The sequence below is a fragment of the Chiloscyllium punctatum genome, chromosome 48 (assembly GCF_047496795.1).
Source record: "Chiloscyllium punctatum isolate Juve2018m chromosome 48, sChiPun1.3, whole genome shotgun sequence".
Taxonomy (NCBI): Eukaryota; Metazoa; Chordata; class Chondrichthyes; order Orectolobiformes; family Hemiscylliidae; genus Chiloscyllium; species Chiloscyllium punctatum.
The window spans coordinates 24,132,425-24,160,266 of NC_092786.1; the positions used below are offsets into that span (position 1 = coordinate 24,132,425).

Consider the following 27,842-nt stretch of genomic DNA (forward strand, 5'->3'; position numbering starts at 1 on the left):
GCTCCCTCACCACCCGACGCCTGGAGGAAGAACGCCTCATCTTCCACCTCGGAATACTTCAACCCCAGGGCATCAATGTGGACTTCAACAGTTTCCTCATTTCCCCTTTCCCCCACCTCACCCTAGTTCTAAACTTCCAACTCAGTAACTGTCCCATGACTTGTACAGACTTGTCCTTCCTTCCTATCTCCTTTTCCACCTATCCACTCCACCCTCTCCTCCTTGACCTATCACCTTCATCCCCTCCCCCATTCACCCATTGTACTCTATGCTCCTTTCTCCCCACCCCCACTCTCCTCTAGCTTATCTCTCCACGCTTCAGGCTCTCTGCCTTTATTCCTGATGAAGGGTTTTTGCCCGAAACGTCGATTTCGAAGCTACTTGGATGCTGCCTGAACTGCTGTGCTCTTCCAGCACCACTAATCCAGAATCTGGTTTCCAGCATCTGCAGTTATTGTGTTTACCTAATTACTTGCAAGTCCTGACTGAGGTTAGTTGGAATTCTTACTGTCTATTTCAATGCCAGTAAAGCCACCATACCAGACCAAATATAAGACTAAAACTAAAATCAAAAATTTATTTACAAGTATTATACAGAAGCAAAAATACACAAAAAAACTAATACAATATTTGTCTTATGCAAAAAGAATGCTTGCAAAGCCCAAATTCCTTGTTTGTTTCAGTAGCTTTCAGAGTATCTGTTATTGGAAATTGAGAATCATTCACCAACTCTCCTCAAGGCAATGTCCAACTTAATTGATTCTTCTCAATGATCCATTGATATCAACCATTAGCTAGTTCTTGTAAACAGCATGTCAACAGTCAATCTCAACTAATCCTATTGGATGTTCAACTTATTTTTATACTCTTAAATTGGCTTAAAGAAAAAATAATAGCAGAGCTGTTTAGAGGAAAACAGGTCAGTAAATTTTATATTTTGCTAGGAATGGGAACAATTCCTCAATTGAAATGTCAACTCCAAATTTGGCAGATATCTAATGCCCTTTGAAATGAGCAATACTTTGATAAGCTGCTAAAACCTAGCTTCTGTACAGTACTCTGTAAGCAGCTGGGCTCTGGACTGCAATTTTAAGTTCAGTAGGAAGACTGTGACCTTAATAGTAATTTCTAAAATACATTAACCTTGGCTATCTACAGTTATATAAAAATATAATACAGAAATCACATTTTCGGAAAGTGAAATTTTTACAAAATACATAATCACACTCAAGCTTGCCTTCAAGTTGAAACTGACTGCAGCGTAATCAGATACATTCGATAAGTATGAAAGATGGCTGCTTAGACAATGAAAATCTTTTCAAGACTTGATATTCAGATCAAATGATATCCAAGTGAATTCCCATGAAATGTACTTATTGTTATTTGTGGAAGCACCAATTGGTATGCCAGAAAATCAATCAAATAAAAAACATATAATTTGAGAAAAATTGGTTAATGGTGGGTAATGCTATTACTTTGGAAACATGTTAAAATCAGGTTCGTGTCAATGACCTTCGCAAGAGTTTGACATAGTGCTTAAGTTTTCACATCAAACATGATGTGCTTGGATAAGGGGGACCTGTCAGATTGGAATGCTAAAACAAAACCGAACCGATTTGAAGGAAGTTTTGAGAACCTGAATGCAGAGTGCTTTTAAATAGACAGGCAGACAAAATGCTCTTCTGGTCTTCAGAGCTGGATTTGTAACCACATGGCTAGAGATTACAAATCACAGTGGTGATTTACTGATCTGAGACTTTATTCCCTACACTGAAGTAAAATGTTAGAATAACCTAATAATTTGATACTACTGCTCAGAAAATGGCAAAACAAAACCTTGTTGCTATCGTGTTGTTCCACAGGTTATGATACAATACACCTGTTTTTCCATAATATTGTTCTAAAGATTTTACTTCAGGATGGCATAGGCTGAATTGCTAAATGTTCCTAAGTCATTCAACATTATTTCTGGAGATGCTAGAATCAGAATAAGTATTCAGTTTAGGGAGGAATGAAAGAGTGGGCTGAGGTTCCTGCTCATTATTCCAGCTGCAAAATATACATAGATGCAGCAAACAAGAATGGGCTTGGCTGTTATATACTTGACTAGGTCACTATATCTAAAGTTCCAGAGTCATAAGACAGAGCCATTGCTGACTACAGGATCATGCTTTAATATTACTGAGCACTTACAGAACTGTGTCAGTGGGAAATAAAAACAAAAGACGCCTGCTGCTTTCAACTTGCTATTTAAGTTGTTTTACTTTCTTGCTACTTCAAATCAACACGATCACCTGAAATAAAAACTCCCACCATCATATTTCTTTCCAACATTGCACATGTTTAGTTCATATTTTTATTCAGTCCCCTTCAAACAAGTGTGACATAGCCAAGTGCTCAATGTCAAGATTTTCAGGAAGAACATCATAAGGCTCTATTTTTGACCGTAATTATTTAAATCAACAAGCCATAAAATGCATTATAAAGAATTAGGGAGTTAAACCCTAGTGCTTAAACCAAATCTCCCTATGAGCACCAAACCAAAAAAAATTGGCAAAGAATATTGTTTCAGAGTAACTAACATGAACACTTTAAAGTACAATCCTCTTTAAATATGTATCCACATGAAATATACTTCATTGTTAGTTTAGTAGCATTATGGACTGGTCCACATTTGCAAAGCTTAGTTACACAAGTCAAAAATCTATATATAATGGTTTCTATACTGGATGCAATCTGTAGGGTTTAGTAACTAGTGAATTTACTCACATGCAAAAATAATTAGAAACGTCATCATCAAAATGGTTGATGACAGGGTGTATGAAAGGAATATTTCGACCAAAGTCCCATATGCATTAGGACAATTGCAAGAATATCAAATTGTCAAAATAATTCAGACAGCAGGAGAAACATATGTTGATTGACTGACAAATTGACTCTGGCTGAGAAAGCAATGATAGGGTCTCCAAGCTCCCAGATAATTTAAAATGGGCAAGGCTTGAACATGTATTCCTTTTCTTTTCCCCTGTGTAACATGGCTCCCTGAGAACTGCTATAAGTAACATACATTATACATTGGGACCATTTCTCTGCAGAGAAAGGGAATATTCCCAAGCCTTGCTTTGAATTACCCATGAGTCTGGTACACCTACAGTCATGGCCAGGAATGACTTGCCAAATAAAGCAACATCCTTTTTGCCTGGAATACAAGTTGATATTCATATGGATATAGGTTTGCTTGCTGAGCTGCAAGGTTCATTTTCAGATGTTTCGTCACCGTACTAGGTAACATCTTCAGTGAGCTTCCAGACGAAACACTGCTAATGATTCTTGCTTTCTATTTGTGTTTGGGTTTCTTTGGGTTGGTGATGTCATTTCCTATGACATCACTATAGAAAATCACATCACCAACCAGAAGAAACCCAAACACAGAAAGCAGGAATTAACAGCAGTGCTTTGTCTGGAGGCTCACTGAAGATGTTACCTAGTACGGTGATGAAAGTCTGAAAATGAACCTTCCAGCTCAGTGAGCAAAACTACATTCAGAACCTCAACCTGAGCTACAAATCTTCCTAACACTTGCTGACATTCATATGTTTACCCTGATGTGTGAAATAAAAAGCTTTGACAATATGTCTCTCTTTGCAGCAATATTTAAAATTCTGTACTACCAAACAACAGGCCTATATTTATTTCAAGGCACAGATTGGAATTTGCTACTGCAGATTTTTTTTTGTTGTTTCGCCAAACAATCAGTAGTTTTCCTTTATAAAACTTTATTTAATCAAAATTAAGACAGTGAATAAACTAACAAAACACAGCACTATTATCAACTGGTATTTGATTTATGTTTAGGGTTAAGCCTTATTGTATTTTCTGATCAAATGTATGGTTCAGCATTGATGCACATATTCAGGACAAAATTCATAAACCATAATAATTTATGTACATAAATATGTAATGAGATGGAGCAGCAAACAAGCTATGATGCTAACACACGGGCCCTTTTCATGACTGGAACAAATCAGTGATTAGAGTAGTTACTGATAGGCCCATTTGGGACACTGGCTTGAAAGAAGATTATGCTACTGAGAAAGGCCACATACACAAAAGGAGGAAAAGGCAAATTTGAAACATGCATAATATGGAAAAACCCTGCCCTTCAACACCTATTTTCTTTTAAAAATGAGCTCAATAATTAACTAAGATTAAAATGGCTGCAAATGGACTTGTTCTTAAACAGCAATTTTCCAAACACAATATTTAAAGAAAAGTGAAAAGAACATTTCACTCTGTTCTCAAATTCTATTGTTCGTGGCATGCATGATTTAAAGTTCTATGTAAGTACAATGCTCCAAACTCCCAGAATGAACTACAAAGCTCAGCTTATCCTCTCCGCTGTTTAATTAGGTTCACGTGGTTTAAAAGAAAAAATTTAATGTAAGTAGCAGTTCAAATCTTCTGGATCTTCTCTCCAACTACAACAGGATTTTCTTTCCTTATCTTTTCAGCAGCGTCAGCTTTGTAATCGTAAGGACAACTGTGTTTATCAGAATAACGATGTAATCCACAGAACAAATTTCCACATCTGCAATCAAATCCTGCAAACAAAAACAGAGTTAAAACATGTATCCACTTTAAATTTAGGAGTTGGAAAAGCAAACCCTTATGTCTGACTCTGTTACTTCATGGATACTGTAAGATTATATGGTCCATATCGCCTCTCTCCCTCACTACATTTTATTCTTCAAGTTTCTTAATTTTAAAGATGTTAATTGTATTTATGCAACATCCTGGGTCATGCTAAGTGCTACACAAAAATTAATAGGAACAGAAGTAGGTAATTTGGGTGCCTTGGTCCTGTTCTGCTAACTCGATAAAATCATCTGATTGATTGCGGCCTTCATTCCATTTTCTATCTGCACCTGCTTGCCCCGCAATAGCCTTTGACTTCTTTGTCAAGAAAACATTTATCTAACTCAGTATTGAATATGCTAAATGCTCCAGTCTCCACCGTTCTCTCAAGAGAACGGCACAAATAACTAAGAAATTCTTTCCAAGCTCCAGCTGAAATGGGAGACCTGCTATTTTAAACTGTGCCTCCTAGCTCTAAACACATCAAGAGGAGGAAACACACTCCCAGAATCTAGAGTCAAATCCTTTCAGGATGTTATACTTTTCATCAGATAGCGCCATTTTCTCTAAGCTCTAATAAGCAAACATTCAACCTTTTCAAATAAAGGCAAATCCTTCACATCAAGGAGGAGTCGACTTAACATGCTCTGAACTGCTTCCAATGCAAATATATCCCTGCTTAAATAATGTGTACTCTGATCACTTGGCCACAATGCTCTATATAGCTGTAACAAAAAAAACTTTCCTACTTTTATATTCTACCTTCTTTGTAATTAATAGGAGCACTCATTTGCCTTCCTAAATACTGCATTTGCATTCTGGCATTTTGTGATTCATGTACAAGGATACCCAAATATACTGCTGAGTTCTGCACTCTTTTTCTATTCTTCCCACCAAATGCAAAGCCTCACATTTTCACATCTTATAATTCATTCAACCTGTCTATATATCTTTGCTAATGTTTGTCTTCAAAACAATAGTTTCCAACCCATCTTTATATCCGCAAATTTAGCAACAATACATTCAGCTCCTTCATCGAAGTCACTGATATATCCCTTTACTGTCTGTCTCTTTGTACCCTCCTCACAACTTACTTCAGATTTGGCTGCAAGATAGTCCCTTCATTCATGTCATTTTTATACAGATTCTAATTAGATGAGATCCCTCTAACACTCCACGAGGTAGTTAAAAGTCTGCCAACTCAAAAATGGCCCTTTTATCCTTATTATTTCCTATTAGCCAGGCCTCAATCCATGCTAATAGATCACCTGCAACATGTGTGTTTACATACACAAGAAATTTTCACAATATGAAACAAATATAGCATCAACCCACTCCACTTTAAAAACCCAACTTGTTATAGTCTCAAAGAAAAACTCCAAAAAGTCTGTCAAGCATAAATTCCATGTTACAAAACTATGTTGACGCTGCCTGATCAAAATGCCTTATCTTAAATAAGGTACTCTAGTTATCTCCTAGTGACAGATATTGTACAAACCTGCCTGCAGAGTTATACAATACAGAAATGGACTCTTCAGCCCAATTTGTCCAAGCCAACTAGACGTCCTAAACTGAACTCATTCCATTTGCCTGCATTTAGCCCACATCCCGCTCAATCTTTTCTACCCATATACCTGTACAAACACATTTTAAAATGTTACAACTTTACTCATCTCTACCACTTCTTCCAGCAGCTCATTTCAAACACATACCACAGAGAAAGTTGTCCCTTGGATCCCTTTTACAGCTTTCCCCTCTCAGCTTAAACATATGCCCTCTAGTTTTGGACTCCTCTGCTCCAGGGAAAAGACCTTGGCTATTCATCTTATCTCATGATTTTATAAATTTCTAAAGGTCACTCCTCAGGTTCCTATGCTTCAGGGAAAAAAAAAATTCCAGCCTATCCAGCCTCTCCTTAAGACTCGAGCCTTCCAATCTCAATAATATCCTTGTAAATCTTTTCTACATCCTTTCCAGTTTAGTAACATCCTTCCCATATAAAATGCAACCAGAAGAATTGTATGCAGTACTCCACATGTGACCTTACCAATGTCTTGTACAGTCATATCATGCAGTCCCAACTCCTATACTCCATGCTCTGACATACGAAGGCCAACAGGTAAAATGCCTTTTTCGCCACCCGGTCTACCTGTGATGTTAGTTTCAAAGTTCTGTGTATTGTGATTGGTATGTGGTCAGCTAGGTGAATCTCAGAAAATGAGTTCCCTGATTGTGATTGGACCAGGTTAACAGCCCCAGAGTTCTGGCTGACAGATAAACAGGAGTGTCACTGCAGTTAGGAGGTAATGTGGGGGAGAAAAAAAGAGAAGAGAAAAAAAAAATAAACAGGAGTGTCACAGGTTCTGTTCACACACTGAGCAGATCTGGGCTAACTGGATCATGTCACGTACTACGCAAGTTTAACAAAGGGTGACTTGGTTCTGGTTAAATAGCTCCATGAAGGTCGGTATCCTATGTGTCTGCACCCCTAGGTCTCTGTATGAAAATGACATGAATGATGGGACTATCTTGCAGCTATATCTTTTGATGATACATAACTAAGTGAGGAAGTAAGTTGTGAGGGGAGTACAAAGAGACAGTAAAAGGAATATATCAGTGACTTAGATGAAGGAGCTGAAATGTATTATTGCTAAATTTGCTGATGATATAAAGATGGGTTTGAACTTTCCAGGGCCCTATCATTAACTGTACAAGCGCTGTCCTGGTTTGTCTTAAGAAAATGCAATACTTCATATTTATCTATATTAAATTCTGTCATTCCTCAGCTCACTGGCCCAGTTGATCAAGATCCCATTGCACTCTTAGGTAACCACCATCACTGTCCACTACACCACCAATTTTAATGTCATCTGCAAATTACTAACCATGCCTCCTATATTTTCACCCAAATCATTTATATAAATGACAAACAACAACAGACTATGATTTCCTGTTTTCTGCCTCCCTCCTTTCTCGAGGAGGCATTTGTCAGTCTTTAGTTCTAGCTTTCCCATGACATTCCCTCCAATGATATTGATTGCGTCAAGTTTCTCTTTTGCCTCATTTTTACTTGTTCAAAGCCCCTGACAGTCTCTCATATTACACAATTTCCTCATTTCTCGCCTTCTAAGGGACAATTGCTTGCTTTAGCAAATTTTCCTTTTCTAAAAGAGTATGCAGGCTTTATTGTCTGTTTTTATATTTCTTGATTTTTTCTTTCACTCACTAATTTCTCCCCGGTCATCTTTCTTTGTACTTCAAATTACTTAGTTTGAGGATCCTGAGAAAACCACATCATCAAAATATTCCCAGGGCAGTTATAACACAAATTACATACAGAATTATACACCCTCAACATTGTTGTAAAAGCTCCCCTCAAGAATTACCAACTCTCTTGGAACATGCAAGAAAAAAAATCAAGATAGGGTGGAGACAATATGGAACCAAAAGGAATTATAGTACAGGCAACTATGAAGAAATGGCAGGCAAAGTGCAACAGTGCATAGCAGCAGTCATACAACAGTATGCACTTTGACTAGGGTCATCTGAATTTTGTAGGTCAGAAAAGAGAAACAATCTGCCCAAAAAAGACAGACATTGGGGCATCAGAAACATTGTGCTAGGAGATTGCAAGAAAGAAAAGAAGTTGAGGGGGCAGACATAGATCTTCATAAAAAGTCTCTGGATAAGAGTGAAGGTAGACAAGGAAGCAGGCAGGGATAGCTGTATGGACAACCTCAATATTACAAAGGAAATTGATGAGCCCTTCTCTTAGCTTATGCTGAAGAGGAGGTTGTAGTTTTCTTTGCTTTCCTTGTTAACACTGGAGTGGTAAAACAGTCAAGAAATGACAATTAAATAACTTCATGTAATACAATATTATTTCCATGCAAGTTCACAGTGCACATATCCAAACACATTGTTTATCAAGTCATTCTACAACTTCAAGGTTATAGTATGCCAAACAGAGTTGGTGCATCAACAAACAGAGCCATGGATTGATAGCAAATGTATAATTTTAAGAAACTCAATTCACGCAAGGATCAGCCAGTGGGGATGACAGAACATTAGGCTATTCCATTACCAGGTCAAATGCTATCAGTAGCATTAACAAAGTAACAAATTCCCATCTTGCTCCACTGGCTGACACACAGGCCACAATTAATCACCATGACAGAAGTTTAAAAAAATTCTAAATAAAGTTATAGCCGAGATAGTGACTTGATGCCAACTTAAAGTAGACATATAACAAAAAGTTAATAAGATGGTAAATTAGACCGATGAAAATTTCAAATCAGCAATAATGCAATCACCACTTCTGCATTCCAGCACCAAAACATGCCTAATCAGATACTCTTATCTATTCTACATGTACACATCCTACACACTGAATCCAGTCCAGCACACAAAACTGACCTGTCAGTCCTACTTTTTTCCGGCAAGTAAAACAACGATTCTTCTTCTGCTTGGGTTTTTCAGGAGACTTGTCCTGCCCATCAGAGGACGTTTGTGCAATTTCTTCAGATGTGGAAGCTTTAACAGATAATTAGTTATGAACTTAATTATCAAACATCCAATTTCTGATTGACAATTTGTTTGTGGCTTAGGTAACAAAGAAAGACAAGACTGAGAAGGCCTGGCTCAAAAAAGGAGAGCTGTACTATTGCTGGGGCAGTGTTTTGTCAAGCTTATACAACCAGCGTGGCAGGGAGGTCATTAAAACCAAAAAGGTGCGGGGGCATGGGAGATCACAGGAGATAGGATATAATAAAGGGGAAAAAGAAATAATACAAAGGGCAATAATTTAAATGACTATTACCAGAGTGTGACAGGGAGTGAGAAAACTGACAGTCCTTCGGAGTGCATCAGCAGAAAGGACCAGAAACTGCAAAAATTTTTTTAAAACCATTTAAGGCCCTGGATCTGAATGCATACAAGTATTTTTAATTAAAAAAAGGGATGCATTCCTGTCACACACACAGATATTATGGAGACATGGCTGAATGGTGACCAAGAATGGGATCTTAATATTGAAAGACATTTAATCTATTGGAAAGGCAGAAAGCTAGAAAAAAAGGTGCCAGAGTAGCTCTGTTAATTAAGAACGATGTTACTTTAATACCGAGAATGACCTTAGTCTGGTTACAGATAGAAAATAATAAGAGGTAAGAAACCACCTTTGGGTATAAATTTATAGATCCCAAACACTTACACATAGGAAGGGGCATACAGGAAGTAAATCAGGCACATAAAAAAGGGTCATGCAGACAAAGTCACCTTGCCTTTAGATTGGTAGAAGTGAAAGGAGTTGCAAAATGTTTCTTAGAACAGCATGTTACATAGCCAAAACCAGGAAGCAGGCAATTTTAGACTTGGCAATATGCAAGGACACAAGATTAATCACGTGAAAGGAGCTTCTTGGTGACAATCACAAACACAATAGAATTGAATGTTTAGTTTGAATAGTAAAGTGGAGGGCCAAAACTGGTGTTTTAGAACTAAATGAAGATGGCCATTAAGGTATGAAAGCAGAGCTGGCTAAGATGAACTGAGAAACTAGATTATAAAGGTAGGATAGTACAGTGGCAGACTTTCAAAGAGTTGTTTGAGAACATACATTATCCATGGCTAAGCAAGTCTGTAGATTAAATTTTCAATGTAATACTAAAAGCATTAGAAGATCAGAGGACTGGATTAACTTCAAGAATCACAAAAAGTGGGCAGCACGATGGCACAGTGGTTAGCACTGCTGCCTCACAGCACCAGAGACCTGGGTTCAATTCCCGTCTCAGGCTGTGTGGAGTTTGCACATTCTCCCAGTGTCTGCGCGGGTTTCCTCCGGGTGCTCCGGTTTCCTCCCACAGTCCGAATATATACAAGTTAAGTGAATTGGCCACGCTAAATTGCCTGTAGTGTTAGGTGAAGGGGTAAATGTAGGGGAATGGGTCTGGTGGGTTGCGCTTCGGCGGGTCAGTGTGGACTTATTGGGCCGAAGAGCCTGTTTCCACACAAAGTAATCTAATCTAAAAAAAAGAGAGAATAGAGGCAGAAAGCATGGTATTAGAAAAAGCTTGTCAGCAATATAAAATGGATACTCTTTTTATAGGTATTTAGATAGGAAAAAATAATTTTATAATGGAAATAGAGGTTTTTAATAGGAATTTTCTGTCTTCATGATAGATGACTTTGTAAACTTCCTAAAGATAATTGAAAATCAAGACGACATAAGGAAGAATGAACTTAAAATAAAACATGGACCCAAAGGCAGACAAGACCAAGGACAACATGGCCAGCATCCCAGGATCTTAAAAAGACAGAGCAATTAACACTAGAAACATTGGTTATATCCTCCAAAATTTATCCAAATTTTGGAAAGATGCTAGTATTTTGAAAATAGCAAATGCAACACCTTTATTCAAGATAAGAGGCAAAAATGTAGAAAACTATAGGCCATTTGGTCTATCATACAGTAAGTGCTAGAATCCATTGTTGAGTATGTGCAGGTTACTCAGAAATCCACCATATCATCAAGCAAAGCTAACAAGAAGTTATGAAAGGGAAGTGTGTTAACTAATGCAATAGATTTTTTTCTAAGAAACGCTACGCTGTGGAGGCAGGCCATTCAGCCCATCGAATCCACACTGACTATCTGAAGAACGCCCACCCAGACCGAGCCCCTGGCTAACCCCACCTAGCCTGCACACTATGGTCAATTTAGCTTGGCCAATTGACCTAACCTGCAAATCTTTGGACTGTGGGAGGAAATCAAAGCACTCAGCAGATACCCATGCAGACATGGGAGTAGATGCAAACTCCACATTGAGTGGCCAGCACTTGGTATCGAACCTGGGTCTCTGGAGCTGTGAGGCAGCAGTGCTAACCATTGAGCCACCGCACCACCCTTTTGACAAGTTATATTCACAACTGACAAAGGAGAACTAGTGGGTGTGGAGTACTTTGATTCCCAGAATGAATCTGGTAAAGGTGCCACAAAGATTAGTACACCCATCGAAACCAAACGGCTGGGGGTGGGGGAAGAGGGAGCTTGGTTTGGATTAACTGGCTGACAGAAAGCTAAGAAGGAATAAATGGGTATTTTCAGGATAGGCAAGCTGTAACCTCAAGACTGCCACAGAAATCAATGCTGAATCCTCAACTATTACAATACATATCAATGACTTGGATGAATGCAAGTAAGGTGTCTAAATTTGCCAATGACACTAAGGTAGGTAAAAAGTCTTAAACTGCCAAGAGGTAAGGGGGTTATAGACAGGTTAAATGAGTGGGCAAAAACATGACAAATGGAGCACAACATGGAAAAAGATGAACTCATTGTCAGGAAGAGAAGAAAAACAGTACATTATTCAAATACAAAGAGATTGCAGAATCGAGATTGAGGGATCTGAGGGTCCAAAAGGTTAGTAAAAGGTACAGTAAGTGATTAGGAATGCAAATTGAACATGGACTTTTATTACAAGGGATTTGGAATTTAAAAGTGGAGGAGAAGTTTTGCAATGCTTTGGTGAGACCAATTCATATAACTGTAGTGCTTATTTTCCTTATTTGAAAAAGATATAATTGCTTTCGATGCTAATTAGAGAAGGTTTACATAACACATTTTGGGAATGCAAAGCCTGCAAAGAGGGGTTTAACAGTTTGAGGCTATATCTAATGGAGTTTAAAATGAGAGATGATCTTATCAAAACAGAAGATGATCTAAGGGGGTTGTACAGGGTAGTTACCAGGAGGAAATGTGTGGGGAGACTAAACCTAGGGAAAAAGAGCAAGCGCGCGTAAGACACTTTGGTCATTTCTACCATATACAACTGATATAATAAAAACAAGACAGCATTCCTCTGGGACCAAGGAATAGCTCAAGAATAAGAGGTCTTCCTTTAAGAGATTAGAATTTTTTTCTCAGTCATCTGAACGTCAAATTCTCTTCTCCAGAAGGTAACAGGCCGGGTTAGGGTTGATTTTTGGCAAAAAGTTGAGGGTTATGGGTACTGACAGGTGAAAGGAGCTTAGATCATAACCAAATCAGCCACGATCTTATTCAATGGCAGACTACACTAGAACGGCCAAAAAGCCTACTCCTACTCCCAAAAGTACTGTGCTCCAAAAAGTTGCACATGGATCACGTGCAACATTTCAACAGGAAATGGTGGGAGAAAGAGGGGAAGGGAGAACTGCCACAGTATTATTAGTGCATAGTATAACCTCAAAAAGAAAGTTTTACCTAGGTCTGTATATGCCTCCTCTATTTTTCTCTTAGTCCTCCGTGAAACCTCCTCCAGCGGTATGTAGTCATCTGCCTCACTCTCTGTGCTAGCATCATAGCTGTACCCTGTGTCTGTGTTCTTGGATGAGCTGGAGTAATCTGAACAGTCTTCGCCATTATTTCCCACTAATGATCTGTCACAACTGTCCAGCGTTGCTCTCTCTAACTGCTGATTCCCACCCAAATCTGCCACAAGAATCAGATCAGTTGAAATTTCAAGCTTTTTTGTCTCCAACTCCACTCTACTATTTTAATCTGGAGTTTTTTTTAAAAAATGGTACTTTGCTATCATTTCTTAACAAACTTGTAATCTCTTAATATTATTTGATCAAATTTCAGAGTTCACCTAAAACTTACCAAAAATACTTTTTGTTCCATTTTATTCCCCTCCTGAAGATGCCAGCTCTTCAACTTACCAAACCATTATTCTACACGAGGCTGGTTTTAGCAGACATTGGAACCATAAAAGGTATCACAGCCATAAAGGATTCATCCAGCCTTCTCATTACATGCCCTTAGGGGACATTTCCTGAAGAAGGGCTTATGTCCAAAATATCGATTCTCCTGCTCCTTGGATGCTGCCTGACCTGCTGCGCTTTTCCAGCAACATATTTTTCAGCACATTTCCATAGGTGTAAAACATTATTATACCAGAATAGAACTCAATTAATTTCCTCTCTGCTATTCAGGGATGGCAAGGCCAACTAGGATAGTGCAGTGGTTGTAACAAGCTAACAAAAAGAGCAGGTACTTGATACTTACACTATACATGGACATCAGGAAAGGGGTAGGGAGATTGATTGAGAGCGCTAATGGGACAGAAGAGAAAGGCAAGAGGTGAAAGAAAAAGGAGGGTAAGAAACAGAGTCAATAGATCTTTTAATGAGTTAGAGGTGCTCTGAATGAATTTCAAATTGGAGGTGAACATCGAGATTTTGCCCAATTTAAAACACAAACGCATTGCAAGTGCTCCACACACAATGTGAGTAAGAAACAATTCAGACATTAACCACCCTACATTACTTACTCTCCCTATCTAAAAGTATTTAGAATGAATACTGATCGTACATGTTTTCTACTAAAAATACCTAATTTGCATGTTATGTTTTGCATTCAAGTAGATTTAAAGTTGCATTTTTAATCATATGGCACGGAAATTATATCTGAAAGCAAAATTACCCTGCAACTCTTTTTTAGTCATTGCTTGGTTATCTTCTGTGTGGTCCCCATCAGTTTGGGGATTTGTTACTGATTCACGGGATAGTAGCAGCAGCTGGTTGGACACTGATCTGTAAAGGAAAGCAGAAAAAATACAAAAAGGTAAAATTAAAAGTATTAGAGAGCAGGTCTAGCCTAAGGCTTACAAGTGCTAAGAATATTCTATACATCACTCAATAACCAAGAGGAATTTTTGTATAGCCCTTTTTTTGCTTTGTCATTCACATTATTTTCCCCCACTCATTCATCCATACCTCCACAAATGCCGTTATGAGCTCAGTACCCGCAACACTGCCTGAAAATAAGGCTGAATTCCTCTATTATTCTGTTTTGGCACAACTTAAAGGCAAAGCGAGCAGTTGGATTAGATGCCCTTTCCCATTTTACAACAAGAACAACTGTGGTAAATTCAGAACCAACGTTGAGTATAACATGACAAAAGGAAAATAGCAATGAGGATAAGGAGTGCTTTAAAAATCAAAAGGTCACTAAAACATTAAAAAAGGGAGAAAATAGAATAAGTAAACTAACCATAAAAGTAAAAGTAAATTTTCTTAAAAAAGGAAATACAAAGGAAACATTTGAAACAGGGACAGAAGTAGTCATTATAGGGTGTGAGGGTATAGCAGAGATGGTGAAGAAATGTTGTCTTTACATTTTTTGTACGTTAACCAGACAATTCATACCTTACACAAGTACATTAGAATAATGGAAAAGAATGCAGAGTACATTACAGTAACAGAGAAGGTGATTAATTAGAAGCTCCAAAGTATTGGACAAACAAAAGGAGCTAGAAAAAGGAAATCTCTGGGCCTGATGGAATCTGAAAACCAAATAATGGAGACATCAACTACGATTTTCCAAAATGATTCAGGAATGGTTTGATCAGGTTGGCAACTGGCAAATGTAACTCTGCTTTTCAACAAAGGAAGAGGAGAGGGGAATAAAACCACATGCAACTGCCAGCCAGTTTTAGCCTGACATCAGTTGTTACAGAAAGACTTGGATTCTATTAAGAAAAGTATAACAACAAACTTGTTAAAAACAGTAGAAACTGGGTCAACAAAATGTAAAAAGGCTGGAGGTTGTGCAATTAAAAGATTACAACATAGCTACGAAACATCAGGTAGAGAAAATCAATACATGACCTAACTTAAAACAGGAATTGACAATGAAAACTAGAAAGAGAAAAACTGCAATGAAATTGACCCACCCTGCTTCTCAGGAAACAAAATGAACCAGAGATTTGGATATCAAACCTGGTGGGCAGATAGAAACAGACTGAGGCTACATGAAAGGACACCAAGCCAGCCATGAAGCAGGTGAAGTTTCGAACCAGTGAGTGCAGTTTGATTGAAGGTTTGTTCTTATTTGGAAACTTAGGTTTGAATGTGGATGGGACCACATGGGACTCTAAGGTTGTTTTGTGCTGCTATATCGATTGGAGAGTTCTGAAATCGAGAGAGAAAGTGAGGGCCGCAGATGCTGGAGACATGCCTGAAACGTCGACTTTCCTGCTCCTTGGATTCTGCCTGACCTGCTGTGCTTTTCCAGCACCACATTTTTCAATTAGAGTTCAGAAAGTAGTCAGTGCTGTCTTGAAAGGTATTCAAATGCATTTAAATGAGGCTTTTAACAGAATATTTTAGGCAAATTGTTCAGTACTAAAAAAAGGAGACAAACAGAAGGTTGTGGAAGAGGAGATTAAGTTTAAGGGATCCATTTTCAGGAGTGAGTGAGTTGCTTTAGCAGTTCAAGGGTCTCAAAAAGAAACATTAACTAGTGAATGAGTGAATTCAGAGGTGTTCCTCAAATAAACAAAGTACACTGCGCAAGTGAACAAGGTAGTTTAAAGTGGAAACAGGGTAGTCCTTCATTAAGGTTTGCACATCTCCAAGGCTGTTGAGTCTAAAAGGGTTGAATTTTTCTCGTGTTGCATAAAGTAGCTTTTTTTCCCTTTTCGAAAAGTCTCTTGTGAATATGTTCAGTGCATAACTACAACAGTAACCAAGTTGCAAATTAAAATTTATGGTCAGTCAGGCTTACACTCTGGGCTCCAACTTGTCTGGCACAATTGTCAGCTGGGTTCATAAGTTTGCAGTTAATTAGACATGCACCAAATTCTAATAGTCATTAGAATAATTCAAAATGGTTTTACAAAAAGGAAAGACCGGTTTTGACAAATTGAGAATTGTTTGATGCAATTACCAGGGTTGATGCAGGAACTAGATGTTGTGTGTCTGGATTTCCAAAAAAAAAACCATTAAAAAAAGGTACAACACACAACTTTAATAGGCAAGATAATGAAGTTCAATGTAATAATATTAGGCTGAACAGAGGATTGGTGGCATACAGAAAGTAGAGAGTAGGCATAAACAGAACATTATACTGGATTAGTGGTGCTGGAAGAGCACAGCAGTTCAGGCAACATCCAACGAGCAGCGAAATCGACGTTTCGGGCAAAAGCCCTTCATCAGGAATAAAGGCAGTGAGCCTGAAGCGTGGAGAAATAAGCTAGAGGAGGGTGGGGGTGGGGAGAGAGTAGCATAGAGTACAATGGGTGAGTGGGGGAGGAGATGAAGGTGATAGGTCAGGGAGGAGAGGGTGGACTGGATAGGTGGAAAAGAAGATAGGCAGGTAGGACAAGTCCGGACAAGTCAAGGAGACAGTTACTGAGCTGGAAGTTTAGAACTAGGGTGAGGTGGGGGAAGGGGAAATGAGGAAACTGTTGAAGTCTACATTGATGCCCTGGGGTTGAAGTGTTCCGAGGCGGAAGATGAGGCGTTCTTCCTCCAGGCGTCTGGTGGTGAGGGAGCGGCGGTGAAGGAGGCCCAGGACCTCCATGTCCTCGGCAGAGTGGGAGGGGGAGTTGAAATGTTGGGCCACGGGCGGTTTCGTTGATTGGTGCGGGTGTCTCTGAGATGTTCCCTAAAGCGCTCTGCTAGGAGGCACCCAGTCTCCCCAATGTAGAGACGACCGCAAGGGGAGCAACGGATACAATAAATGATACCCGCCTCGGAACACTTCAACCCCAGGGCATCAATGTGGACTTCAACAGCTTCCTCATTTCCCCTTCCCCCCACCTCCATCCTAGTTTCAAACTTCCAGCTCAGTAACTGTCTCCTTGACTTGTCTGGACTTGTCCTACCTGCCTATCTTCTTTTCCACCTATCCACTCCACCCTCTCCTCCTTGACCTATCACCTTCATCTCCTCCCCCACTCACCCATTGTACTCTATGCTACTCTCTCCCCACTCCCACCCTCCTCTAGCTTATCTCTCCACGCTTCAGGCTCACTGCCTTTATTCCTGATGAAGGGCTTTTGCCCGAAACGTCGATTTCGCTGCTCGTTGGATGCTGCCTGAACTGCTGTGCTCTTCCAGCACCACTAATCCAGTATTTGGTTTTCAGCATCTGCAGTCATTGTTTTTACCTAAACAGAACATTTTCAAGCTGGCAGGCTATGACTTCTAGAGTACTTCAAGAATCAGTGTTTCGACCTCAGTTATTTAAGACTTCTATTAATAACGGTGGAAAAAAGTCATGTAATTAATTTCCTTATATTTAAACTAGCTGGAAGCTGTGGGGATAACCCAGAGGGGTTGCAAAGATATGTAGACAAGTTAGAGAGGTGGACATTTTGAGTAATCGTGTGGCAAAGTGTGAAGTATTCACTTTGATCGGTGAATAGAAATGCAAATATGTCAGATTAGGTTAGACTAGATTCCCTACAGTATGGAAATTAGCCCGTTAGCCCAACAAGCCCACAGCAACCCTCCGAACAGTAACCCACCCAGCCCAATTCCCCTACCCTGAATTTACCCCTGGTTAATGCACCTAACACTACAGGCAATTTAACATGGCCAATTCACCTAACCTGCACGTCTTTGGACTGTGGGAAGAAACCAGAGCACCTGGAGGAAACCCACGCAGACATGGGGAGAACGTGCAAACTCTATCCAAAGAGATTTGGCAACCTACACACAGACAGTATGCAGACATAGCAAGCAATTGGGGAAAACAAAGTTTGTTGACCTTTATTGTATGGAGACTAGAAGTTTTGGTATAACTGTGCAGAGTTTCGGTGAGACCACACTGGAATGCATAAATAAGGTAGGCAATATTGGCACTGGAGGCAGTACAGCAAATATTCACCAGGTATCCCAGTCTCAAAGTTGTGAGAACAGGTATTGTCTTTGCAAATCAACTTAAAGCTTTATTCTCTCATTCTTTTCCTTTTGCATGTGGCGTCAGCTTCTCCTCATTTATTTTATCCAGACCCTCAGAATTTTGAGCATTTCTATCAAATCTCCACTTTTACTCTCTCCAAGAACTTTCCAAACACCTTCGATCTGTTCTCATAGCTGAAATTTCTCATCCCTGGAATCATTGTTGTAAATCATTTCTGAACTGTCTCCAATGAATTCACATCCTTTCCATACCGTGGCACCCAGAATTGCACACAATGCTCAAGCTGAGGTCTAACAGTGTCTTACACAAGTTCGACATGACCTCCTTGCTCTTGTGTTCTATGTCCCTATTAATAAATGTGAATACAGTTTGATTTTATCAACTGTCCATATCCCTCTGTGCCTGCACCCCTTTAAAACTGCATTCCATATTTTATATTGTCAGTCTATTTCTTCCTACCAAAATGCATCACCTCACACATAGTCAAAAATGTCTACAGCTTAGAAAAATGCCTTGGCCCATTGAGACTGTCAGTCAAAAGTAACAACCCAACTATTCTAACCCCACCTTGGACCATTTGTCCAATAGCCTTGTATGCCCTAGCGTCACAAGTGCTCATCTAAATATTATTTAAATGGTACAAGATTTCTGACTCTACTACATTTACAGGCTCCCTACGGCCTCATGGTGAATTAAAAAATCCTCACATCCCTTCTAAATCTCCTATCCCTTACCTTAAAAGGTATGCTAATTGGTGATTGATCTCTCCACAAAAGGAAAAAGCTCCTTCTCATTTATGCTGTGCCCCTCAATTTTATATATCTCATCATTAAATGGTCAGTCAGACATCTCTGCATTGAACTTTATCTGCTACCTATCTGCCCACTCCTCCAACCTGAAGTTGTACACTTCTCAGTTCACAATGCTTCTATATTTTGCATCATCTTGATGAAATGGAAATGGTCCACCTCACAACAAGATAGAGCAAAGTTCTAATATGGACCTATGGAATTCCACTACAAACCTTCCACCAGCAAGGAAATTATTCATTGTCCATTATGGTTTGCTAATACTCTGCCAAGTTTGTATCCGTAAGAGAAAACACTAATATTTACATTGATCAACTCTCAAGACAGACCCCTAAATTATCATATGAATCTACTCTGTACTGCCTAGGACAGCTATGATTCTTCTTTGAATGGAGGAGATTTGAGCTCCAAAGCTTTCAAAAAAATGGTCTAACTGTAATTTTGTAATCATAAACTGGCCCATATTCTCAATTCAAACAGAAAAATATCTTTACAGAAATTCATCGCAATTTAAGAATTTATGTGCTTGCAGAAAATGAATAATTTCTACTGCTCTAGACTCATTTTGCAACACTCTTCATCTCACCCAACACAATCAACACCAGCCACTGATGATTTTTAAAGCTTTAAGACATTGAGTACCATATTGACTGCCCTCCTCAGCTTCTGGCCAACGCAGGTTTTGCTTTACTGTTGCTCAAGTCTGGCACTCTCTCAGGTTGGTGTAGAAAAACAGTATATTCCTTAAACCACTTTTCCATTTCCTTAACTATGATAATTACTTAGATTTAGAAAACATTGTGTCGACAGACATATCAGGGAGACAAATCAGATGCTTCCAGCAACTTTCTGTAGCAACCTTCCTTAGGACAGGTCACTAGCCTGAAGCCAGAGGCTATAGCTTGACATGTGTCACTATCGAAAACATCTTTCCTGCTCTGTCTACTCAAGTCCCAATCTCAGGTTCGGACTAGAACTGTGAGCTTCTCTCTCAACGGTGAGGACACTGGTGACTACCCTACAGAGGCCTATTACCAATAAATCACACCATAAACACATTCTGCTTTCATCCCTCCAGATGACATGTACATCGATACCTCTGGCTAGAAATTCCAGAATCTTTGACCTAGGTAAATGCTGCTGAGAGGAGTCCGTCACCCAGATCATCTTCCAGTTGTGCAATGGAGTTTTCAGTCAGGGACAAGTATGTGCCTTTAACACTATTGCTGGGCCACCAGTCTGGAGAGCCAACAGAAGTCTGGAGTTTCAAACTTTCACCAAAGTTTCTCCCCTTGTGTGCTGATAAGACACAATAGCAGATCAGTTGCTATTTGAATGTAGCTTCCTGGGGCTAACTCTTGATCTTTACATAATGAAGACCAACAGGTGAATACTATAAAGGCTGCATTTTTAAAAATTCTTCTGTATTTTTCATCGATTGAAATAGGAAACAACTTTTAATATCCAGGAGCTGCGAAAGGAACTGTTGCACATCTTTTAAAAAAGCTACAGGAACTCATTATGAGCCATATTAGGAGACTTGTTTAAGCAATGGAAGAGGACAGACAGCAAAACTTTAGGGTTCGTGAGCAATGATTGCCAGCTGGCAATAGATTACTCAGCAGGTCCCCCTTCAGAGCTGGGCCCAAAACGTTTACGGTTTTCTCTCCACTGATGATACCAAACCTGCTGAGTTTTTCCAGCAATTTTTGTTTGAGTTTGATTTCCAGCATCCAGTTCTTTGTTTAGAGTGCGACCAATTCTGGATGCCATCAACCTGACAACAGCTCTTTGACCAGTTCCTGGATAGTGAAGTGCTTGGGTGTTTAAGAGTTACAGAGGCATAGAGTCATACAGCATGGAAACAGACCCTTCGGTTCAACTCGTCCATGCCGACCAGATATCTTAAACAAATCTAGTCGCAGTTGCCAACATTTAGCCCATATCCCCCTCAACCCTTCCTATTCATATACCCATCCAGGTGCCTTTTAAATGTTGTAACTGTACCAACCTCCACCAGTTCCTCTGGTAGCTCACTCCATACATGCACTACCCTCAGTGTGAAAAGGTTGCCCTTATATCCTTCCCCTCAGCCTATTCAGTCTCTCCCTAGAGCTCAAACCCTCTAACCTTGGCAAAATCCTTGGAAATCTTTTCTGAACCCTTTCAAGTTTCGCAATCTCCTTCCTTTGAAGGGAGACCAGAATTTCACACAATATTCCAAAAGTGGCCTAACCAATGTCTTTTTTTTTAGATTAGATTACTTACAGTGTGGAAACAGGCCCTTCGGCCCAACAAGTCCACAACGACCCGCCGAAGCGTAACCCACCCATTCCTGTACATTTACCCCTTTACCTAACACTACGGGCAATTTAGCATGGCCAATTCACCTGACGTACACATCTTTGGACTGTGGGAGGAAACCGGAGCACCTGGAAGAAACCCACGCAGACACGGGGAGAACGTGCAAACTCCACACAGTCAGTCGCCTGAGGCGGGAATTGAACCCGGGTCTCTGGCGCTGTGAGGCAGCAGTGCTAACCACTGTGCCGCCGTGCCGCCCACTTGTACAGCCACAACTCCCAACTTCTGTACTCAATACTCTAAAAGGAAAGCATACCAAAACCCTTCTTCACTATCCTTTCTACCTGCGATTCCACTTGGAAGGAATTATGAACCTGTACTCCAAGGTCTATTGGTTCAGTAACACTCGCCAGGACCTTCCCATTAAGTGTATACATTCTGCCCTGATTTGCCTTTCCAAAATGTAGCACCTCACATTTATTAAACTCCATCTGCCACTCCTTGGCCCATTGACCGATCTGATCTAGATCCCTTGCACTTTGAGGCAACCTTCTTTGCTGTCCACTACACCTCCAATTTTGGTGGCATCTACAAACTCACTAATCATACCTCTTACGATCACATCCAAATCATTTATACAAATGATGAAAAGCTGTGGATCCGGCACCAATCCTTGCACCACACTGTTGTTCATTGGACTCTAGTCTGAAAAACAACCCTCCACTTCCATCCTGTTTTCTACCTTTGAGCCAGTTCTGTACTCAAATGACTATTCTCCTTTTTTTCCTCATATGATCTAATGTTGCGAACCAGATTATCATAAGTAATCTTGTTGAACTCTTCATGAAGTCCATATAGATCACTTCCACCTCTCTGCCCTCACTCTTCTTTGTTACTTCTTCAAAAACCTCAATCAAGTTCATGAAACACGACTTCCCACACACAAATCCATGTTAACTATCCCTGATCAGTCCTTGCTTTTCCAATGTTACAGACCAGGCCAAACCCCCTCAAAACATTGAGAAAGTAGCCCAAACCCTAACTTTGCTTGTTGTTTTAGGCAGGTGTAACACAGATATTCCAAGAGGGATGCAGTTGATCAAACCACTTTGTTTTAAACAAAACAATTTATTTACCAGATTACCAAATGAAATATAAATGAGAACAGAATACAGAATAACTTAATCTCTGCAAAACCCAACAGATCATCCCAACTTAATGCTGTTCCAAATACCTGCAACAATCCCCATAAACACCCTTTGGCACAAAAGGTCAAATCAACAGGGTCTTGCAAACGAGTGCGTGAGAGACACAGAGTTCCAGCCTGGACCTGCTTCTTTGGGTCCACCAGCTTTGAAAGACTACTGTACCAAAACTAAACCAAGCTAAAGTAAAGCTGAACCAGGAGAACTGGCCACTCCTCTTTCATTGTACAACTGTTTTTTTTAAACTTAAACGAAATACATGTTAATCCTACCTCTCAGGATTCAATAATTTGCCCACCACTGATGTCAAGCTCATTAATCTATAGTTCCCCGACTTTTCCTTACCACCTTTCTTAAATAGTGGCACCACGCTAGCCAACCTCCAGTCTTCCGGGACCTCAACTGTGAATATCAATGATACAAAGGAGCCCAGCAATCACTTCCCTAGTTTCCCAGAGTTCTAGGGTACACCTGATCAGGTCCTGGGGATTTAGAGTCATAGAGATGTACAGCACAGAAACAGACCCTTTGGTTCAAAAACAGCCTCAAGTCCCTCAGCCTTTCCTCGTAAGACCTTCCCTCCATACCAATCAACATCCTAGTAAATCTCCTCTGCACCCTTTCCAAAGCTTCCGCATCCTTCTTATAATGCAGTGACCAGAACTGTACACAATACTCCAAGTGCGGCCACACCAGAGTTTTGTACAGCTGCAGCATAACCTCATGGTTCCGGAATTCGATCACTATTAATAAAAGCTAAAACACTGTATGCCTTCTTAACAACCCTGTCAACCTGGATGGCAACTTTCAAGGATCTGTGTACGTGGACACAGAGATCTCTCTGCTCATCTACACTACCAAGAATCTTACCATTAGCCCAGTACTTTGCATTCCGGTTACTCCAACCAAAGTGAATCACCTCACACTTGTCTGCATTAAACTCTATTCACCACCTCTCAGCCCAGCTCTGCAGCTTATCTAGGTCTCTCTGTAACCTACAACATCCTTCATCACTATCCACAACTCCACCGACCTTAGTGTCGTCTGCAAATTTACCAACCCACCCTTCTACGCCCTCATCCAGGTCATTTATAAAAATAACAAACAGCAGTGGACCCAAAACCAACCCTTGTGGTACACCACTGGTAACTGGACTCCAGGATGAACATTTCCCATCAACCATCACCCTCTGTCTTCTTTCAGCAAGCCAATTACTGAGCCAAACTGCTATATCTCCCACAATCCCATTCCTCCGCATTTTGTACAATAGCCAACTGTGGGGAATCTTATCGAATGCCTTGCTGAAATCCACATACACCACATCAACAAGTTTACTCTCATCTACCTGTCTGGTCACCTTCTCAAAGAACTCAAAAGGTTTGTGAGGCACGACCTACCCTTCACAAAACCGTGCTGACTATCCCTAATCAAATTATTATTTTCTAAATGATTATCTCTTATAAACTTTTCCAACACTTTACCAACAACTGAAGTAAGGCTCACTGGTCTAATTTGCAGGGTTGTCTCTACTCCCCTTCTTGAACAGGGGAACCACATTTGCTATCCTCCAGTCTTCTGGCACCATTCCTGTAGACAATGACTATTTAAAGATCAATGCCAAAGACTCGGCAATCTCCTCCCTGGCTTCCCAGAGGATCCTAGGATAAATCCCATCCGGCCCAGGGGATTTATCTATTTTCACACTCTGCAGGATTTCTAATACCTCTTCCTTGTGAGCCTCAATCTCACCTAGTCTAGTAGCCTGTATCTCAGTATTCTCCTTGACAACACTAATTTTCTAGAGTGAATACTGTCAAAAAATATTCATTTAGTGCTTCCCCTATCTCCTCCGACTCCACACACAACTTCCCACTACTACCCTTGTTTGGCCCTAATCTTACTCTTCATTCTTTTATTCCTTAAATACCTTAAATTCCTTAAGGAGAAAGCCTTAGGGTTTACTCTGATCCTATCCGCCAACAACTTCTCATGTCTCCGCCTGGCTCTTCTGAGCTCTCTCTTTAGGTCTTTCCTGGCTACCTTGTAACCCTCAAGTGCCCTACCTGAGCCTTCACATCTCATCTCATCCTAACATAAGCCTTCTTCTTCCTCTTGACCAGAGATACCATTTCCTTTGTGAACCACCACTCCCGCGCTCTACAGCTTCTTCCCTGCCTGACAGGTACATACTTATCTAGGACACACAGGAGCTTTTCCTTGAATAAGCTCCATATCCTCTGCAGTTTCCTTCCCCATCCCATGTTTCCTAAATCTTGCCTAAGCGCATCGTAATTGCCTTTCCCCCCAGCTGTAACTCTTGCCCAGTAGTGTACACCTATCCCTTTCTATCACTAAAGTAAACATAACAGAATTGTGAACGCTATCATCAAAGTGCTCACCTACTTCCAAGTCTAACACCTGGCCGGGCTCATTACCCAGTACCAAATCTAATGTGGCTTTGCCCCTTGTTGGCCTGTCTACATACTGTCAGGAAGCCCTCCTGCACATACTGGATAAAAACTGACCCATCTATAGTACTCGTACTGTAGTGTTCCCAGTCAATATTTGGAAAGTTGAAGTCTCCCATGACAACTACTCTGTCTCTCTCACGTTTATCGAGAATCATCTTTACAGTGGATTCCTTTCAATTAAGGGACCAGTTATAAATCAAATTTAATGTTTCCTTTCCGATGCGGAAATCTATTCCACAGCAAGTACTGCCATAACTCATCACTTAGTGTGCTCTTGGTTTTTAAAAAAATTATTAGCTTGGATGTTTCTGAAACAAAGCTTCAGTTAAAATAACGTCATTGTCTCTTCTTCCACAATGGCAACTATTTCTCATTCTCCAAGTTTATTCTTTACATGTTAGTGTACATATACAAATCTTGTATATTAAAATCCCATTTAATATTTGGTGCCGTTCACCATAACCACTTTTCTGTTAGCTTCGCCTGCCACTAGAAACATAACCCCCACCTCTCAAAGTTTTAATCCTACCCCATAATCAAATTAACTTCTGTATTGCTTAAGCTAACTTAAGCGTGGTGTGTAGATTGTAATGTGGGCGAGTACAAGGTCAAAAGAAGTTCAAACAATTTCAATTTGAGTCATGTAGAGCATTTCAGCCTTAAGTTTCATGGATCCTCTATTGTCCTGACCAGCAATTTGTGGAATTCACAATCCGTTGTAGATTAAGAACTGCAATTTATACTTTACATGTGGAGAGAAAAGAAGCATAATTTGTTGAAAAGGGAAGGGAAGGCAGATCAAAACAGGGAAGAAATATTCAGTTAAAATGGGAGAGAAAAATAGTGACAAAATAATTTCAGGAACTGCTGTCCAAAGAACAGAGGAGGAGAGATAAATGACACCCATCAGATTTGTGGAGCAGTTAATATTTTAAATGAAAATGAAAATTCCTCGCAAATACATTTCTAACAATTTTAATAAACTGAGTAAAGTGAAAACAAAATTAAAATGTAACATAATGGGAGGTTTGGAAAAGTTCTACTTGGAACACAGGGTTGAAACTGAGTACTTTAAGCATTAAGCCACTTTTTTCTTTGTTACAAACAGTTAAAGCTAATCAACAGGCAGTTTCTAACATTTTGAAATTTAAAAATATTGAGAACACATTCATTGTCCAAAAACCATAACAACAATTGCTGTTAAAATGGATAAAAGGAACCTAATGATGTAGTTTTTTAAAAAAAAATCAAAGTCCAAAATAATACTAAAGTGCAATAATAACTGGAGAAGCCTATGTTTAAATATTCATCATTAATGTTGTTGTATAAAAGCTAAAAGTTGTTTACTACACAAATTATCATGACTAGATACACAGGATTATAAAATTCTTAATTCTAATCAACTGATCCCAGACAATAAGTTTCTGCTATAATCTTTCCAACATAAGGAAACAAAAAAAGGTTGCAATTAAACTTCCCTGATCTTCATTTTCAGCTTTACAAACCAAAATTTATTAACCACTTTTCCACCCTCTCCAATATAATTTAAATTATTTTTTAAAGTCTATGATAAAATATGGAAAATAAGCACACTCCAATCTGTGGCCAACAGAAAGAAACGTAAGTGGATTATGATGGTTACAATTCAAAGAGTCCTTATTTTCCACATCTAAATCAAAAAAAATTCCTTTAGAGTAATTATTCCATTAATTGCTTTACTGCGCACACTAATGAGATATTATTTTGTTACTAATCTAACCAAGCAGCCCAAGTGGACATTTATTTTGCCAAGTGGGCAAAAACAATTCCCAACTTACACACAGTTCTTTTCAGTCCAGTTAGGAATCCTAAAACTTCTTTCTGTACCATATGATTATATTTGTATGTTGCCCTCTAAACTTTATTTGCAAGTCACAAACCAAATAAAATCTTAACTGCTGACTAAATTGAATTTTCATGCCATTTCTATATAGGCATAGTCAATTATGGTCATTTGTATTGAGGATTTGCTATAAAGGGCCACCTTCATGTCTACAGTAAAAGCATCATGTGAAGTAACCTTTAATATTGGTTGTTTAATACACAATTCAGTTTTAAATCTGTCAATTAAATTTTGCATTAAAATTTATTCAATTAAGTTGCACATTTCACCTATAGAGCTCTTGCAAAGGAAAGCAACTGACACTACATAAACCCTGTGCAGAGAAAATACAGCAAAAAACAATAGCCAAAAAAATGTGAAACTAGCAGCAAATTACATCAGGAAATATGCCTTAATCACCTCTTCACCATTATAGTTCTGCTGTTAACCGATCATAAATAATCAGAGATTAACTTTTCACTGTGGAAAAGATCCACAGAGCTTAATAGAGAAAAGATTAACCATTCACAGAATTTAATATCATGAACTGGTTTTGACACGCAATAGTTATTTTTTCATATTCCCAAATCTTCAAGAGTTTCTAACTTCCTCCTGTATTTTGCTTATTCTTCCTTAAATTTATGTTCCCTTCTAATCCTTTTTCTTACCTCTTCCTTCCCTTTCTTCCCTCTCTTTTAATAGATCTTCCCTTCTTCTCTCTTTGCTTTCTTCCCCTTTTCCCTCTTCCCATTATTGGTTGTGGACTGAAGGTTGAGTAAACATACAACAGTTCATACATCTTTCTCCATTTATAACCTTACCATATTAAACTAATTTATTTTAAAATCAAATTGATAAAAAAAATGC

General features: G+C 39.3%; 1 protein-coding gene across 11 annotated transcripts in view; it reads right to left on the reverse strand.

Annotated features, from left to right (window-relative positions):
- Positions 1 to 551: 551 nt before the first annotated feature.
- zfand6 (zinc finger, AN1-type domain 6) overlaps positions 552 to 27,842 on the reverse strand; it is a 44,168-nt gene continuing 16,877 nt past the window's right edge. For 10 of the 11 annotated variants that reach the window (XM_072564867.1, XM_072564865.1, XM_072564864.1 and 7 more), the window contains 4 exons: positions 27,644 to 27,739; positions 14,096 to 14,205; positions 9,052 to 9,168; positions 552 to 4,601 (listed from right to left, as the gene is read on the reverse strand). In XM_072564867.1, the coding sequence (XP_072420968.1) occupies positions 4,453 to 4,601; positions 9,052 to 9,168; positions 14,096 to 14,205; positions 27,644 to 27,739 (472 nt within the window). In that variant the 3' untranslated portion in view covers positions 552 to 4,452. The remainder of the gene's footprint in view (positions 4,602 to 9,051; positions 9,169 to 14,095; positions 14,206 to 27,643; positions 27,740 to 27,842) is intronic. The other variant, XM_072564861.1, reaches the window with a different exon arrangement.